This window comes from Molothrus aeneus, chromosome 2 (genome assembly GCF_037042795.1).
Source record: "Molothrus aeneus isolate 106 chromosome 2, BPBGC_Maene_1.0, whole genome shotgun sequence".
Classification (NCBI taxonomy): Eukaryota; Metazoa; Chordata; class Aves; order Passeriformes; family Icteridae; genus Molothrus; species Molothrus aeneus.
The window spans coordinates 47,072,726-47,090,785 of record NC_089647.1 but is presented as its reverse complement, the minus strand read 5'-3'; the positions used below and the strand labels follow the sequence as shown (position 1 = coordinate 47,090,785).

The 18,060-nt window shown below is 39.1% G+C and overlaps 1 protein-coding gene across 1 annotated transcript in view; it reads left to right on the top strand.

The window, feature by feature from the left end:
- The window catches only part of FLT1 (fms related receptor tyrosine kinase 1), a 108,819-nt gene that overhangs the window by 21,251 nt on the left and 69,508 nt on the right, over positions 1 to 18,060 (top strand). The window contains exons 4-10 of the mRNA XM_066544868.1: positions 3,983 to 4,107; positions 9,372 to 9,534; positions 9,622 to 9,758; positions 11,293 to 11,467; positions 13,357 to 13,474; positions 15,383 to 15,552; positions 15,958 to 16,117. Coding sequence (XP_066400965.1) covers positions 3,983 to 4,107; positions 9,372 to 9,534; positions 9,622 to 9,758; positions 11,293 to 11,467; positions 13,357 to 13,474; positions 15,383 to 15,552; positions 15,958 to 16,117 — 1,048 coding nt within the window. The remainder of the gene's footprint in view (positions 1 to 3,982; positions 4,108 to 9,371; positions 9,535 to 9,621; positions 9,759 to 11,292; positions 11,468 to 13,356; positions 13,475 to 15,382; positions 15,553 to 15,957; positions 16,118 to 18,060) is intronic.

Below are 18,060 nucleotides of genomic sequence, written 5' to 3'. Positions count from 1 at the left end.
AAGGTTTAGACATACTTTGTATTTGAAGAGTGTTATTTACTGGTTTACAAGAGGCACGAGTGGAACAACCTTTCTTCTAGAATATGACATACAAAATGGGATTGTTTTTCTTTAAGGAAATTAGGCATATGAGCCGTTCAACAGACATATTTCCTAGGGCATGATTCATCTCATGGTAAAGCATATGTCTAAAACAGGTCAGATGAGTCCCATTACAAAATTCCCCTTTTCTCACCGGGGACAACACCAGTGGTTTGGCTCCTAGCTCAGTGAGAAATGTCTGTATTGTAGATGTGCAAGTGAGGCTGGAATGACTCTCGGTGTGCAAGATTCTTTTGGAATTACTTCTGAGCAGCCCCAATAATTTATCTGGGATAAATAAAGTTAAAGAGGTTTAATCCCTTCAATGGAAAGGGAATGTGGCAGTTGGCCCGTGAACTTCAATGAAGTCTGCATGTCTGTTCCTTACTAAAGACTGTGGTCCTTTTCACATGCATGAGGGGAAAGGGTGTTATGTGAATGTGATGAAAATATTTCTCCCCCTTTTAGCCTGAAAAGAATCTTAAGGATGAGCCAAGTGTAAGCAGGTGTTTTGGAAGAACTTGAGAGGATAAGCTTTTAGAGATTTCAAGGAGCTTAGATTTTCCTGCAGAGACTTTTCTTCTTGCAAATGTATGTGTAAGTCCTCTGACTTACATAGCTCAGATTATTAAAAACAAAACAAACCCAAGAACAGTAGCTGAAGCTTGTGGAAAGAAAAACCCTCTCCACTGTTTCTGAATTTGGCATTTCAGTGTTGGCTAATTTAGTTGTTTGTGCAAACCCCATAAATAGCCTAGACAGGTTACTGATACCAGACATAATATTCCTTGTGCTAAGTCTCTTATCACATTTTTATCTGGCTGCCAACCAGCTTAGCAAAAAAGCTGCTATTTATGCTCTTTAACAATATAGCAAATGACCTTCATGAATTTTGTGATTTCATGAGTGCTCTGTGGTTTCATGTTGATTGTAACTGAGAGATATTGTAAGGAACACAGTCAACCCAGCACACAGGCATTCATTCTAGGTATAATTTAAAAATACACTGAACTGATTTTTAAGTAACCTTTAACTTATGTTAGTATTCTGGCTATCCAGCTTTCATTTTTCTAACCTCACAGGCAGGTCTGAAGAAAAAAAATCCAACAAAATAAACTAACAACCCAAATAAATAATTCATAAAATCAAGGTCAACCCCTTAGATCTTCCATTCCAAATCCCAATGAAGCTGAATGTGTAACCTGGATGTGGTCTTCAAAATAGGTCAGTCTGTGATGTTCCTTTCATCTAGAGCTTTCTGAACATAGAATTGAGTGAAACTGGCTCAAAAGACTGCTGGTGGGAAATAAAGTCATGCCAGATGTGCTGCCAAGCAGCTATGTGGGGAAGGTTCATTTACCTCCCCTCAGGAAGAAATTGAAAGGAAATGTAGTGGGAGCTAATGGCAGTAGCTGGGGTTGTGATGGGAAGGAAAGAGGAAAAGAAAAGGCAAGGAGAAGCTATTGCCTGGGGAACAGAAGAATTCCATGTTGTTGGCAAACCCTGTCAAGGTGGCATAAGCTGCCCTGGCGCTGCTGTGAGTTCAGCTTTGCCTGATCCAGGCTGGTAAACTCTGCACCAGATTCTGATTTTGAGGCAGAGAGAGTATCCCGTTAGGGCCTTTACGATGGAAGGAGAACAAAATCAAAGGGAACCAGGAAAAGCCTCCATGCTCATTATGAAAAGAAAACTGTTCTTAGGAAACATGATGCGTATTCCTTTTAATCAAAAGCAGGAAGACATTTGGAGCACTCGGGGCCATCGATTGCCCTCTGGCCCATGGCGGAAGTCCCCGGTGATGTCAATGGGAGCTCTGCACGCGAATAGCGGGGGCACGGCGACGCCTCGGCGCACACTGCAGGGAGGGCACCAGGAGAGCTGTCACCGAGCCTTGGAGCCCACCAAGGGCAACCAGAGTGTTTCTGCTGCTTTCATACAGCTCTTTGTTGGCTTCTTCAGGTGTGGACGTGCATTTCCACTGAAGAAGAAGAAAGAAAACATGGTGTTTTATGCTGGTTTCCTGGCCCCCCAGGAATTCTGCGAGGTCTGACCTGCACAACCCCCACTGCCTCAATACTGGCATCAGTCAATGGTGACACTGTCTGCAGACAGCACCGGCAGTCCCCAGAACAGCTCTTCCTCACACTTACAATGATCTGGAGATTATGGTACAGGAAACCACTTTGCAAAGCTTGCTGGGTTTGGGCAGAAGCTCTTAATTTTGTGACAAAGACAAACGAGTCTTTGGGGAGTAGTAAATCGGTTTGTCTGGTGATGTTAAGGGGCAGGTGACCTCTTCTGTGCTGCAGTCCCTGAAACAAAAAAGGTTCTTTTCCCTGTGCTACAAACAGGTTCATTCTTGGTCTTTCCTTGAGTCGTCCTGCAGAGGAAATGTCAGCCTAACAAGTCCTTAGGGCATTTTTTATTACATATGCATCCTCTATTACTCATAAGTTCCTTTCGCTATCTCAGTGGACGTTTAATACCTACTATTAAATAATACTTTGTGGGTTTCATTTCAGAAAGTTTGTATCAGTTTCATTAAACCACTTTAGCAAAATTTTTTCTGTATCCTGGAGTACATTTGAGATCTTCTGCCTTAGGATTCTCACTGGTATAAATTAGAGCAGAATCCATTTCTCTTCCTGTTTGATGTCTCAAACAAAAATATTATTGCATATAGTAAGAAAAGAGGATCCTAAGGGCAGAACAGTTTGATGACCCTGGGAAGTGCATATCATACTTTTGAAAGACAAGCAAAAGTAACTTACTTGAAGAACTGCTTGAGTGAACATAGGTCAACACACAGAAGTTTGGGGCCAGAACACTTAAATCAAGTGTTACAGTTTGAGGTTTTATAAGGGATTGGTTCTTGCTAACTTTACTAATTTCTTATCCAAGAAAGATTTCCATTGTTATTTCTAGGAGTTTTGACTGAGTGAAAATAATGGGATTTGCCTGAAAAAACATTAGAGCTGTAGATAAGCATAGAATTAAGATCTTAATGTTCTGCTTTTTTTAGGAGTTAAAAACCAAACCTTATGTGAATTTGGAGGTAGTCTATCTGCAATGTGAGTCAAACTGAAACTTCAGATCTGAACACCTGCAAAGAAGATTTGGAGCCAGAGCCCGTGGCTTAAGCCCCTCTTTGTTAAGTGGCCCAAACAATAGCAGCAGCAATGTTCCCTGTTCCCAGCGCAAGCTATTTATGACAATGCCCTTTGTTAAAGGGATTGTTCAAGGGACGGTAAATTACTCTGCCAAGCTTTAGCTTTGACTCAAGAGGAATTAATGTTTTCCTGGCATTTTCATTTACCTTGTCACATAAAAAAGAGACACATAGGTATTGTGATAGTGGGAAGGAGGAGAAGAATTAACTCTCTCGAGTGCGTATTCTCGGAGGTGAAAAAATGGCTGGATAATCACAGTAGATTCTTTCTCCTGATGCAGTCAGTGTGAATTTTTCCTATCAATTTCCTTGCAGACAGCAGGAAGATGTGCTTTATAGGGGGTTCCTGATAAGTGAATTTCAGCTCACTTCCCATACATTTACTTTTCCTGGTGATAAAAAGATATAAATGCCATGAAATAAGAAGCAGATATCTCAGCAGTAGAGGTTAGAGGTGTTGCTGTAACGGAAAAAATGGACTTCAACCGTCCTGAAATTTAAAGATTTCAAAGTACTGATACTGTTATTGAATGATACGTATACCTTCAAATACTTAATAATAGTTTGATGAAGATGTTTAGACAAAAGTAAACAGAAGATTGATTTCAGGACTTTGTTTAGCTTTCATTACAGACAGGGCTAGTCTGTTTTTTTAAGTCTGTGCAGTGTTACAATTCCCATGCAATGCCTTAAAATTTCACAAATTAACTTTTATTTTTTCTTCTTTTGCAGATACAAGCAATCCATTTGTAGAGATGCACAGTGATATACCTAAAATAATAAACATGGCTGTAGGAAGAGAAATGATCATTCCATGCAGAGTCACAGATCCAAACATTGCTGTTACTTTAAAAAAGGTACCTCTATCCAAGCATGCTCTGAAAGTGTTACTGTGGATGATGTTTTTGTTTGTTTGTTTACAGCTATTGTAATGCTTCTGAAATATTTTGACAATTTAATATTTCTTATGCAATGTTTCTGGGCGTCAATGTGTTCAGAAATATTTCAGCCCTGGAGGCTTCATTTTGAGTCGCACAGAAGGACTTCATCAAATCTCCAAAAGGGTGGAAATTTTCTGAAGAACTTTAAACTTTTCATACTACTTTATTAAATCCTCGCTAGCAAAGGTTTCTTAAGCCCAGGAAGGAATTTCTTGTTAGGAGAAGAGATTTCCTCCCACCTCTTCCCTTGCCCTTCCTCCCTTTTCCTTTTCTGTCCTCTGGAACAGCCGGTGAGTCCCTGGGGACTTGCTGTGGCTGTACAGGGATCTTTGCAAGCCTTTGCCCTACCTCACTCCCACCAGAGACTTTGCTGCTTCCTTTGACATGTGAGCACACTTAGACAAGGGATGGCTTTTCTTTGTGGGGAAACTTTGCAGAGAAACTGCAACATTTGATGTGGTAGGGCTAGTTTCAGAGAGAAAGGAAAAAAAAAAGATATTCCCATGTTTTAGGAAAACATTTGCCTCCTAGATACCTTAAGAGTTACATGGACAGCTAACTGAACCATATGTATGCAGTTAAGTACCTGGTATCAAGACTGAGAATGGGGCATTTTTTCAAAGTTACCTCTTTTTTTTTTTTTTGAAAAATTAGGTGGAGGTGGCAAAGAAGTTTTATTTCTAAATAAAGGGAGTTATGTACATACTGGCAATGAAAGTTCAACACTGTTGAAAGGAAAGGAGGTTTGTCTCTTTATAGAATAACGTGCAATTGCCAAACAATACCACTGTAAGGTACTTATCTAGTGCAACATAAGTCTTTGATTATTCTTTGACTGTAGAGCTTTACACCAACCGCAAATTTTATCAATTCTTTCAATTGCTGCTCTGCTAATATAGATACTGATTTTGCTGCTTGGTTTTAACCTGTTAAATTCCATGAAAGAGAACAAAATGCAAAGAAAAGAAAGTGATCTGACGCAGGACATTACCCTACGTGTGTAGGTACACACACACACACACACACGAACACACACACACACACACACAGTTTTCTTGCAAGAAGATGCACAACGTTGTGTGGCAAAGGAATCAAAAGCAAGTGAGATGTAGCATTCCACAGAAGGGGGGTTGTAAAGTGGGAATTTATTTGGGCACTGTAGTGTTGCATCTGAAATCTCAGCATATTAGATTTCTAGCTGAGAAAATTCCTGTCAGGTTTCTCTCATTAAACAATATTAAAAAAAATTTCTCCTTATTTGTAGAAGATTGAAATGTAACTGCTCTTTTTTTTTTAATATCAATTTGCCTTTAGCTTGGGCTTGTAGTGTAAGGCACAGTTTTACACCATTAAAACCAGATGTAATACTCTCAGAAGGAGAAGGAGGAGGTAGAGCCAAGCCTTGAAAGAAAGGATTAGTTGCTTACATGTTTTGCATTCCAGGAAAAATAAATGTGTTCCCTAATTAATCCTAGAATTTCCTGAAGCATGTAAGCTACAATGCATTACATCATATCTTACTTTATTTATCTTCTATGACACCCTTATATGAAGATTCCAGCACGGTTTTACTCACAGGGCAATTAAGAGATGTGTTAAATGCATTCCACAGCTGCAGGCATACTACTGCTGGAGAAATGGCAAGAGCTATTTTGTGTTTTCCATCAGTGATAAAGGAAGAATTTGGTGTCCTCATAAAGAAGTCCTCTGGAGCTGGAAAGAAAATACCAGCTTTAGTGTTATTAGGTTCTGCCTTCTGTATTGCCAGGAAGTAAAAATACAAAATATTTTTAATAATCTCTCTCTTCTGGAAGGAATCCCTACAGTTTCATGAGCACTGCCTCCAGTGTTTGTTTCTTCGCAGTGCTACTTCTTAGTGGACCAATATGGGAAAGGTTTATTTATTATCCATCTTCAAAACTACAAACCATTTTTTAACTCAAACTTCATCTTTACTTTAGTCAACCTTTTCAGATACTGTGTTGCTTTCATTTTCAGGCTGAACATCTGTGCAGATTGTATTTTATAGCATCGCAATCACATAAAACATAGGAGAGGAATCTTCAAAAATCAAGAAGCTAAGAAAATATGGACTGGGAAATGGGGAGGAAGCTTTTAATCCCTATTTCAAATTCAGCCTTCAGGTCCTGATATAACCTTTATCTGCAGGAGCTGATGATCTTTTCCTTATCATATGAAGAATTGTGAAAACAATTAATAGTTTTGATCTAATGCTAATAGTTAGATATTCAGAGCCTCTGAAAACATCATTCCTATCAACATGATTCTGGCAGCCTCATTCAGGATCCATAAAATAAGATAAACCTTATTGCAAGTAAGCTGTGCACTTCTCTTACCTCTTCATTTGTTCTTATCTTGATAAATGGAGAAAGTATCACCTTTTGATACAATGATTTAATCCATCTGTTTACCAAGAATCCTTTTGGATTCTCCATCATAAAAACAATGACATTCATAGGAATAGAAGTAAATAAGCTTCAGTACAAGGAATAAAAAGTGGAAAGAAACCCAAGGGATGTTGTGAATCACATACGCAGACAATCTGAATTCTTAATAATGCCACCTCATCCTTCCCAAATTGATGGAAGGGGAAACATGAAAGAAAAGCCAAACATTTGAGAAGCTAATGTACATTTTAATGAAACTTTTAGTTGTCTCTTTCCAATACAATCTGCCTTTGGAAATGTGGGGAACCACAGCTTGACTATAACTCTTGACCAAATGTACACACACAGCATGGTGCTGCATTGTGTTAATGCAACCAGGTACCAAAAACATTCAGCAAAGATGGAGCAAAGAAGGAGGCACAGCCTATACCGAAAATAGTTGCATTTGAAACAAAGTACAAAGAAGGTAAAAGGCCAAGAATGCACTGGGAGCCACAGTGATAGGGTTCACACAGATTAGTATGTAGACAATAAATTCCATGTTTACTGTAGCCGTCGCAACAAGCTGATTCTTTGAATGCCTCTGACTCACTGTTGGTTCCCATCTGAAAGCTATTATTGTGGCTGAATTTATCTTCTGCTGCTTCAGTGGAAGTTTCACTATTTCTTCATAGGTTTTCTACTTCTCTCTGTGATAACCAAATGGCCAAGATTTTTGACAAGGCCTTGAACTACACTGGCTGTGCTCTGCATAGGGGCAGGACCAGATGACCTATGGAGGTCCCTCCCAACCTAAATTATTGTGTTATTCTCGGATCCTCTGTCTTGTACCATCCACACAGTGATCAGCATGGTGACTTCAGTTTTCTGAAGTTTTCCTTCTCGTAACTTAGTGTTGTGTTATGCTTTCACAGGTGACTGGTGTAAGTTAGTCTCAGAGATGCAAAAGAATTATACAAAAAAGATGTAGCTCTAGTGGTTTTGAGGAGTGTCAGATGAGTAAACTGTACAGGCAAAGATTTGCCTCCAGGATAAGTAAGCCTAGTGGACATCCAGACAACTCACAAAATTACAAGTTGCAAAATAGGACTCTTCTGGGTGTTTTGGTTACTTTTGTATTCCTGGAGTAAGGCTAATACAAAGTCAGTAATACATCAATTAAGTAATGAATGTGCAGTGAATGAATTCTGTGGGAAATGCTAGTCTAGGAAAGCTCTCACCCTCTAGCTTCACTTTCTTCCTGAAAACATGTACAGAAATACGTTCAGAAATAGTTTGATTTTCACCGAAGCAGGAAAAGGATAAATCCAATTGAAGCTTATGAAAACATAACTATTAACTAGTTACACCAAAGTTGAAAATGCATTTTGTTTAGAACAGGAATGGCAAGAGAGCTCGTAGGGACCAAGATATTGTTGAATGGTAGCCAGCAGGCTGTAACCTAATGGGCTTTACTAGTGTGTGTGCTACACACACTTCCCTGTGATTTGCATGCTTATTATAGCATCTTATCCGCTGTTGTAAAGATAAGGAATTCTACCACGTCATTTTGTGCTCTGTATTTATTGCTCATTTGATTCATCATGAACTTGGTTGTTTTGGAGGAAGTGGCATGAGATGAGTGAGTGTGATCTCAAGGGTGTCTTTCTGCGCAGGCAGCAGCGAGGGTGCCACATTGTCGGGAGAAGCTGTACCCCATGGGAGGGAGACAGACTTCATTCTGCTTCCCCCGGCCTCTGACAGCCACCCATGCTGGCTTTGCTTGTAGGAAGGAAAGGGCTGTCCAGCACATGAGTCCTCTGCTCAAATAAAGGGGAAGAAAGAGATGAAGGGACACAGTGAGACTGGTACATGGTGGGAAATGATGGACTGCAAGGTGCTTAGTTGATCCAGGGATCTTTCCTTATGACCATAATTCATTTAAACTCTGCTCTGTGCCATCTTTAAAAATATCTTATTTTTACTATTAAAACAGGCGTTATTCAAAGTAGAGTTATATCCAGGCTTTGTACTCATGGCTGATCTCTGTGCTATCCAAATGGTGGCATTTATTCCATCAATAAGGTATAACAAAATAGCATGACCTGAAAATGAGAGGTTTTGTCTGAGATCTAATGGCTGTGTTAGGCTTTACTCCTTCAGGTTTTTCTTGATACCTTATTAAAATGGGGCTTAAAGGGCAAAGGATCATAATGTAAAAGGTAACTTGTACTGCTGACAAAATGAACGTTTGATCCCACATGGCAATAATTTTTTTGTTTGTTTTTTAAGTCTTTTAGGCAAAATAAATATGACATGCATGGATTGAATCCTGGCAGGAATTTCTTAAAGCCACAAAATGACAGCAAATTAAGCCCATTTGTCATCTCCGTTGAAAAGTGTGTATTTGTTTCTCTGTGTTGGAACCAGGATACTTAATTGCAAATGTTCCTGGAGATGAGCACTTTAGCTGCCAACCAGGAGCCAACAGAATAGCAGCCTAACTGCTAAAACTAATGGTAGTGTCAATCTATTGTGTCATAAATTACATCCTGTTATAAATAATGAAATCCTGGAAACAAATGCAGCATTCGCATTCTTCACCCAGGTTTTTCCTCTATTTTGTGATGAAAATGTGACTTGAAAAACCCACATTATTAAATGTCATCCTTTTCATATTGATTGGCATTTTTTTGGGTGCTTTTTCCCCCATCCCTTTTTTACTAGGCTACTTTGATTAGAGAGTAGACATGAGGATGAGCTGTTTTTCTGATGTGTGTTTGGCACTTCCAGATTCCACGAGAAACCCTAATCCCTGATGGCAAAACAATAATCTGGGACAGCATGCAAGGCTTCAGAATACCTAAGGCAACTTACAAATTCATCGGGCTCCTGAGCTGTGAGACAACCATCGCTGGGCACACGTACAGCACCAAGTACCTAACGCACAGAGAAAGTAGGTGGCATTCTCCACCCCCTGCCTCCCAGAAAGCACCCTGCCCTGCTGGCATCACTAATTGTTCTCCCTCTTTGCCACGTGCAGCCAACACCATTTTTGATGTTCAGTTAAGCACCCCACGTCTCGTCAAGCTGCTGAAGGGAGACAGCCTAGCAATTAACTGCACTGTCACTGCAGCCTGGAACACCAGAGTGCAGATGACATGGACTTACCCTGGAGAGGTGAGTGCTCTGCCTGGAAGGGAGAAATCAGAGGTTTCCCACAGATCATGCTGCATCTAGCATCCCGGGAGGAATTCTGCTTCGGAATACTTGCCATTGTTTGCATTCCATCATTTTGACCCTCGCTGACATATCTCTTAAGGTTTTCTTTTTTTTTCCTTCTGATGCTTAATTTCATAAGTAAACATGTTTACACAATGTGCTCTGGTTATATTGCATAATCACGAGCAAACGCTAGAATTGTTTCATCTCTGGGAGCTTCTTTTCGACCTGATGGAACAAGAGAAATTTATCACCCCACCCCAGGCAGGGGCTCTCTCTTGCGACAAAAAAGTTTTCAGTCTTGAGGCTGTCTTCTCAACACATTCATTCCAAAGACTGGCAGACAGTCAGGCACCCGATTTGAGCATGTTTGGAAAAGATATTTTGATTTAACTAGCCAAAATCTCATTTGTTAAGTGTCAGACGAACAATCCTCTTGTTTTGACAACTACAGGAATGATCTTGAATGAGCTTCTCCACCCCCCACATTGGGAGCATCCTCATAAATATTTGTCACTTACAGAATAACTGCCAGGGAGTCCGTGTAAAACTGATAAGAAATTTGACATTAGCTTAAGGTTTACAACTCCCATTCCTTTCATGTCAGTTTGATTTATGCTGGTGATTCAAGTCAAGATCATTTATTATGTCACTCATTGTATCTAATCACAGGCTGAAATTATGATTGCATTATACAGGGAAGATTAATGCAATTGTTTATTGCTTACTGTAGCCATTTTCCCTGGCATTTTTTCACCTCAGAAATAAACAACTTAGCAACAAGAAATGCTTTAAATATATTATATTGCTTGTCACTGCCCTACCAAGCCCTATCTGGGCACCACACTTGTGAAATTGTGCTTTGTTTTTATTTAGATGGTAACTGAAGGGTGGTCAGTGTTTATAAGACATCAACAATGTCCTGGGTTAAATAAACTTTGAGGCCAAATGCTGAGGGGGAGTTGCAGGAAATAACTCCTCAGAGTCACATTATCTTCAGTTCCACCCTGCTATTCCCTTGCCAAATCTAGTCCCTTTTCCATCTGTAGCATTTCCAGAATTCTCCCCTCCTTGTGTAAATTTCCTTTTCTTCTGTGTGTCTGTTCCCTATGGCACTGAATCCGGGCACCAAACTATGTGCTGCTCTTCATATCATGGCTTCAGGGACTTTTAGGAGCAGTGCTGGACAATGGGAATGGGGAACTGGGCATGCTGATATGACAGGCTATATAAAAGGGAGGATCTTCCTCCCTTAGATGCCATGATACCTTGGATGAACATAGGGATGAATTGCCCTATAAGGTTGCTTGTATCTTTTATTGTTGACCCTCTGGAAATGTTAAGCATCCTTTGCTTATCTGTGCTGTACAAAGACATCTGGGATTTTTTTATTAAGTTATGGTGGAAGTACAGGAAAATAAAAATCTCAGGAAATGCTCATGAAAATTGGTTTGATCGAGCTCTTTCTTGTTCATTTCTTTGGCTCTTATAGACAAGGAGAAGAGGTTCTGTAACGCAGCGTATTGACCAGAAGAATTCAGAGGCCAACATTTTTTACAGTATCCTCGTTGTGGACAGAGTGCGGGACATCGATAAAGGCCAGTACACCTGCCACGTGAAGAGTGGGCCATCCATCAAGGCTGTCAACACAACAGTCATTGTCTATGGTAAGAAGTGGTGCACATTTGTGGAATATTCAATGTTCCTGTACCAAGGTCAGCTGTGTGATGGTTTTACATTGTGACACAAGGCAGGAGCCATCGTGGGCAGAAAAAGGGAAAAGAGGGAGGGGGATGCTCCAGGATGGAAAACCTGTGCTATTTCCTCCATGACTGTTTTCTTCTGTTGGCAATAGACATGTTAATGTTCAATTTCATCACTTTTGTCTGCTAGATATTGTGATGGAGCTGTCCTCAGTCAGTTCTAGGAGATACAATCAGGCAAATTCTAATTTGAGGGGAAAAAGAAGGTACAAGCATAATTTAAATAGAAAAATCCCACTTCTGCTTCTATGGTACTTATGCATTTCTATGAAAAAATAAACAAGAAATAAATACGCTAACTCTACATGGAGCTGGTAGCCGGTAGCCCATTCAAAAAATGCAAATCATTAATGTGGTTTTACAGCAGGACTCTTGATCAAGTTCCCTATGGTTTGTCTGGGCCTTCTGTGAAATCTGGAAATTTCTGATATTATTTCAAATGCATATGAATAAGGACTTTTTTTGCATCAGGTCTGTTTGGGAAGTGACCTTCTTTGGGACACCCTGTTACAATTAGAACTAGCCAGGATCTTTGGAGCACCATTGGTGTTGAGGCCAGGTGGCTGGTGGGTGTCCTCTACAACAGATGACTCATGGTCAGAATATGGATTTATTACATATTTTCAGCAGTGTATCCTTCCTCTCCTATCTGGAAGTGGGGGCTAAGTACTCTGTGTTGGTATCCTTGAGAGAAATTTCAACCCATTTTCTCTAGAATTTAAGTTCTGGAATAAGGCACTGGGAACACAGGATGAATCCTGATAACCACTTACTGTATCTTAAACAGATAAACTGCATCTTTCAGAAAGAAAGGTTTAGATTATAATTTAAATCAGAGAAGTCAGCCTGCATTCACATAAGCAGCCCCATCTATAGGGTACCAATATTAGAAAGAGACTGTATGAATAAAGGTTTGCAGAATCAGGGCTGTATCTTTATAACTTAACTTGTGTAATTAAACTAGTTATTTGTCTTGTGCATATTATTTTCAATGTATGTGGTAAGTGTGATTAAATGTTGAACTTGTTTAATGGATGTCCATCATCCTTATGCAGTTCGTAATGTGAGTAAATATTGCATCCCAGGTACCATCAAAAGGACAATCAAGAATTTTTTTATACTTTGAATATTTTATTTTGCACAAGTTGGCAGGAGAGAAAGAGATATTTTCCAATGTATTGTATGAATTTTATGGTTTTTTGCCTCTTGGAAAAGCCATCAACTTGGCAGAGAGTTGGAGATAGGGGGCAGAGCAAATGGATAAGAACAAATTCCAGCAGGTTGTTTTTATTCCAGTGAAGTGACAAAGATTTGCTGGTTTGATGAAACAGCTGTTTACCGATGAAGTTTCTGCCTTTTCCTTTGCTATTTCTCTGAAGGTCCCTTAAATCCTCTCTGGAAAAATATTTTCTTTTGGAACATTCATTGATCCTTGGCCTGTAAGAGTGAAAAGGTCATCTGATCATCCTCAGTTCAGCCTCCCACATACTAGAGACCACTTTATATCTTGTGCCCTTTTTTCTGGCTGGACACAATGTGAATTTGGCTAGAGTGTATCTTCTCCAAGCAGATTCATGCCCTGGGAACTTCTCTCAGTTTCTTGTATATTTATGGTATTCCTTTATATTTTATAGATATCTAGGAGATTAGGCTCTATTCTTGCTGTTAACATGTGGGAGCATCAAAATTACTAAAGATAATTTTTATTTGGAGTCACATTTTCTTTAGTAGAGCTACTCATTTTGCAGGGTGAAAATCAGTAATGCAAAGCTATGTTTTTTATTTTGTTTAAGATAAAATGTTCATTAATTTGAAACGTCGAAGAAAAACTGCGCTGGAGGCTGTAGCTGGAAGAAAATCCTATCGTTTGTCAATGAAAGTGAAGGCATTTCCCTCTCCAGAGGTTATATGGTAGGACAAAAGTTACTTACACATGTTCATCCCGGACCTCTTTTTATAATAGAGTTGGGGAGGGTCTTTTTGAAGTTTCAGAGCTGCCTGGGGTTCTGAGAACATTACTTCCATTTCACAAGTGCAAGAAAGGAGATATGGAAAGTTTAAAGATCCTCAAATAGGTGTGACATGTCTCCTCTTGAAATCAATGGATGCTCTATAGCTAAATATCTCTACCGCTTTGACTGAAGTGTTGCATCCCGCTTTGCTCAGACCTAGATATGAAACCTGAACTTGCTTTTCAGACAGTAAGAGAAAGAAAAGAAGGCTTTCATTAAAATGAATTATTGACTTGAGTCATACAGACATGCACTATTGCAAAAAACTGGAAGTTGGTATTATTATGCAGTGATCTGCAGGTTGTAGACCTACTGCAGCACAGCATTCACTGGATCATTCATTTTGTCTCGTGTAAATTGTGTTAAGAAATTTTTGGAACAGTTTTTATTTTTATTAATCCAATCCACTTTCATGTGCAACAGTGTTATCTATTCATGATCTCAAGGATTTTTTTGTTTAAATAATTTAAAACACCAGTAGCTCTGGCTCAAATAATTGCACTTTAACAAAGGGTCTATGACAAGACTGATTAAGAACAAAAACTATACATACATGATTAGTGGGAGTTCATGTTACAACCAGGAATTAATTTTGCTCCAAAAGTGTTGTCTTGTTTTACAAAACCTTTACACTTATGGATTCATGCGAAAAACTGAGGGGTGAGTGTGACACTGATGCCAGCCATTTATACATAATTTTCTGCTTTTCCAGTGTTCGAGTTTATTGACTACACATATAGATCCAAAACTTCTGAACAAAAAAAAAATCTCAAACATTGTAACAAATTTTAATTTTTTTTAAATTTAAAATTGAGGTTGGTCAAACATTGGAATAAATAGTCCAGAGTGGTGGTGGAGTATCCATTCTTGGAGATACACAAAACCATACTGAAAATGGTCTTGGGCAATCTTCTGACATTGCTTTGTACAGGACATTAGACTAAATGACTTCCAAAGGCTTTTTCAGCTGCAGTTATTTTGTGATTCTGTAAAATACACAAACAGTGAAAAGCCTAAATCCGTAAGTCCTTTCACCAAATTTTAGTGCTCGTCTAATAACAGTAAGAGTTTTTTCTAAAAACTTACTAAAAGCTGTGAATCATTTAGATCAAATCCATCATTATAATGAATATATGTTGCACCCTTCTACTAACATCATGTTAACCTTCTTGCAGCTTGTAAAAATGCACTTTACATTGTAGTTTAGACGTCGAAGAAAAATATTTTGCTTCAGGAATCTGTGTGTGAGCAACAGTTAGTACTTTCTACATTGATTTTCTGTTATCTTTAAAAACATTCACTTGATAGCAGGATATCTGATTCTTAAGTGCTTATCTAATCTACTTACTCTTCCTCTTCCTAAAATCACAGCTGTGCTTGGAGTACTGTAATACTTTGTCCCAGGATGTATTCTGAGGTCATAGAGAAATGGCCAGTGCAAGATGATGCAACCTTTATTTCTGTGGCCCACTCTTAGCCAAAATGGTTGCTTTTTAGACTAAATGGCGGTCACAGCCATGAACAACTGGGATCTTCAGAGACAGCATTGCAATTTTCAGCAACTCTCAAATACCATAGAGCCCCAAGAGACAGATTCTTATAAATTTTAATATATAGAATAGTATTCTCTAAAGTGGTTTACAAATATCAGCAATCTTATTTGAAAGGAAAGGACAACCCTGTGGTAAACAGAATCTCAGACTGGAAATCCAATCCCTTCCCAGAAGATTGAGGGATATGATGTAACATGGGTGGTTTAAGCAGAAATTATTTTCAGAATTTTGATTTCTGGAATTCCCTGAAACAGGTTAAAAGATGGGCTACCTGCTGCTGAGAAATGTGCCCGGTATGTGGTTAAAGACTATTCACTAGTCATCAAGGATGTTGCTGAGGAGGATGCTGGAAACTACACCATAATACTGAGCATTCCACAGTGGAACTTGTCAAAGAATCTTACAGTCGCTCTTACTGTAAATGGTAAGTTTGCAACATGTTCCCATGTTTCTCCTGAACATGTAAGTGCTCCATTTTCTCTGGGCTGGATTGTCACCAATCTTGCACACATCAGGGAATTGTGGGTCTTCTTGCTGACTTCATGGACCCAAACTCAAGCCTCAAATGCAGGGTGAAGGATCCATCTTTGAACCAGAAGATGGACGCTGGTTTTCATTAGAAGTGTTTCTGTCCTCTGCAGCCACATATTTGCTCCTGATGACTTGAATGTGTTACTAACCACTTGTCTGACTTAGGACTGCTATTTTCCTTTGTTCTCCTGGGGATTTTTCTTGTTACTCACACTGCAAGAATGTAGTATTTTTATACTCATGCAATATGTGGGAATTAAGCTGGTTTTAATAGCTTTCCAATTTTTGCCCTTTCCAGTGAAACCGCAGATATACGAAAAGGCCGTGTCATCATTCCCTGATCCCAATCTGCATTTACTAGGCAGCAAACAAGTGCTGACATGCACTGTGTATGGTATTCCTCCACCTAAAATTACATGGATGTGGTTTCCCTGTAAACAAAACCATTCTAAAACAAGGTAGGACAACATCTTTACTTTTATTTAGTATGTCTTCTTTTACTATTACACCTATTTTTTTTTTTTTTGCAAGAGTAAAGCTTACTGTAAACATTGCTTGGTTAATAAAAATTGTCTACTTTTAATCAATATAAATTTCGGTGGACATGTAGTCACAATGCAACTTTTTCTCCATCATTATTTGAAAATGGAAGACAGAGTGGTTATTTAGTATTGTTATTTGGGTTTATTTACAGTTCACTACTATTCATGCATGCAATATTAGTCCAGAAGTGATAATTGCTTCTGTATTTTCATGAGAGAAGATAGTGTCTTGCAAAGTTCACACACTTTCACATGGAGTTTTCCTCCATGCTTTTCTCCACACACAGTGACTCCTATGTGTGGTTTCTTTTGAAATCAACAGAAAACATCGTAGAAACTTCTTTTATGAAGGTCAGATCTGTCCTGTGATATGTTTATTCACAGATTCCGTTCAGCAAGCTAAATGTGCCCACCATTCTCCAGATGATATTTTAAAAGGATAAAGAATAAATGGCACTATGCAAGCTTACTTGACGCTGATGTGGTGCTCAACTAATCCTCTTTTTACATTTTAGGGTTTTTTTAACTCTATTTCTTATGATTAGGAGCTTGTGTTGACTCACTTATCCACAGCTCTTCCTGCATCATGAGATCTGACACAAACTTAATGATTAACACTCAACCTCCACAACAGCATTATCATTAAGTTGCTATTGGAGAGTTCAAACAGGGAAGGTATTTGGATCATAGCCCAATCAAGATATTTAAAAACCTGACAAGTTTAACACACAATATTTTCTCAGTTTCAGTTGAAGAATAATCACACTCCACAGGATTTCACTTTTTTAACGCTTTCATAGAACTGGGATTTAGCACCAGGCAAATATTTAAGTATGTGCTTAACTGCAAAGGTCCAAGACACGTCCTTCAACTGAACAGGACATCTCAATAATGAGGGTCTCAGTACTAAACATCTCAAACTAAGGATACTTGTGAGTGCTTTGATATCAGTGAGAGAGTGGTCAGCGCTTCGTAGAAGCAGAAGTTATTTCCCCGCCCCCGCTATGTCCTTGGGATTATGCTAATGGCTGTCTTTTTGTGCCCTTCTCACCTTCTCACCAAGAGGTGGCACTAGCAATCTCTCCTCTTGCTGGAATAGGTATTACCTGAAATTCTCCATTTCAAGGACAGGTGAGAGCTGCATTTCCTCTGTCTGGTGTGTTACCTTACAGCGACAAGTTACAAAACTTATTTTTGCAAATAGATGTAAGAGAAGAGAAATCACATCTTTTAACTAGAGAAACCTTGAGAAAGGCATATATGAAAATTTTCAGTCTTTTAGTTTTTTTCAAGAGTTTTACAGCTATGAATAGTCTGGATTGAAATCCAGTGCAGGACTGAAGAAACAGTTGGTTCTTCCTTGGGAGTCGAGGTGGTGCTCATCTGTTGTCAGATATTTCCTTCTGTTAGAAGCACAGGTCTGCACTCCAGCACAGGACAGTGAGTCTTCAGAAGAGGAACTGACATTTGCATGCAGGTGTTCAGTAATGTGCTGAACTGTAGACTCCATTAAATGCTAATTAGGAGTGTGTTTGAGCAGGTGATCAAAGGAGGAACGTAACAATTTGAATCAGCTATTGGCTCTGTTACAATGTTGTTTCCAGACTGGCTTCCAAATTACCTTCATAATTGTTCTGTGATGATTCCCTTTAACCCTCTCCCCTTCCTTCTCCTTTAAGTACTCATTGAAGAAGTATCCTGGAGAACACCATTTTTAATGCTTTGCCTAAAAGGAGTGGGATGATTCCCTCTGAATAATATGACAATTAACTATTGAAGAAAGACAGAAATACATTACATTTTGTCTCCTGCTCCAGGAAGGGAGCAGAGTGGAGTACCTCAGCAGCTGGCACACCTTG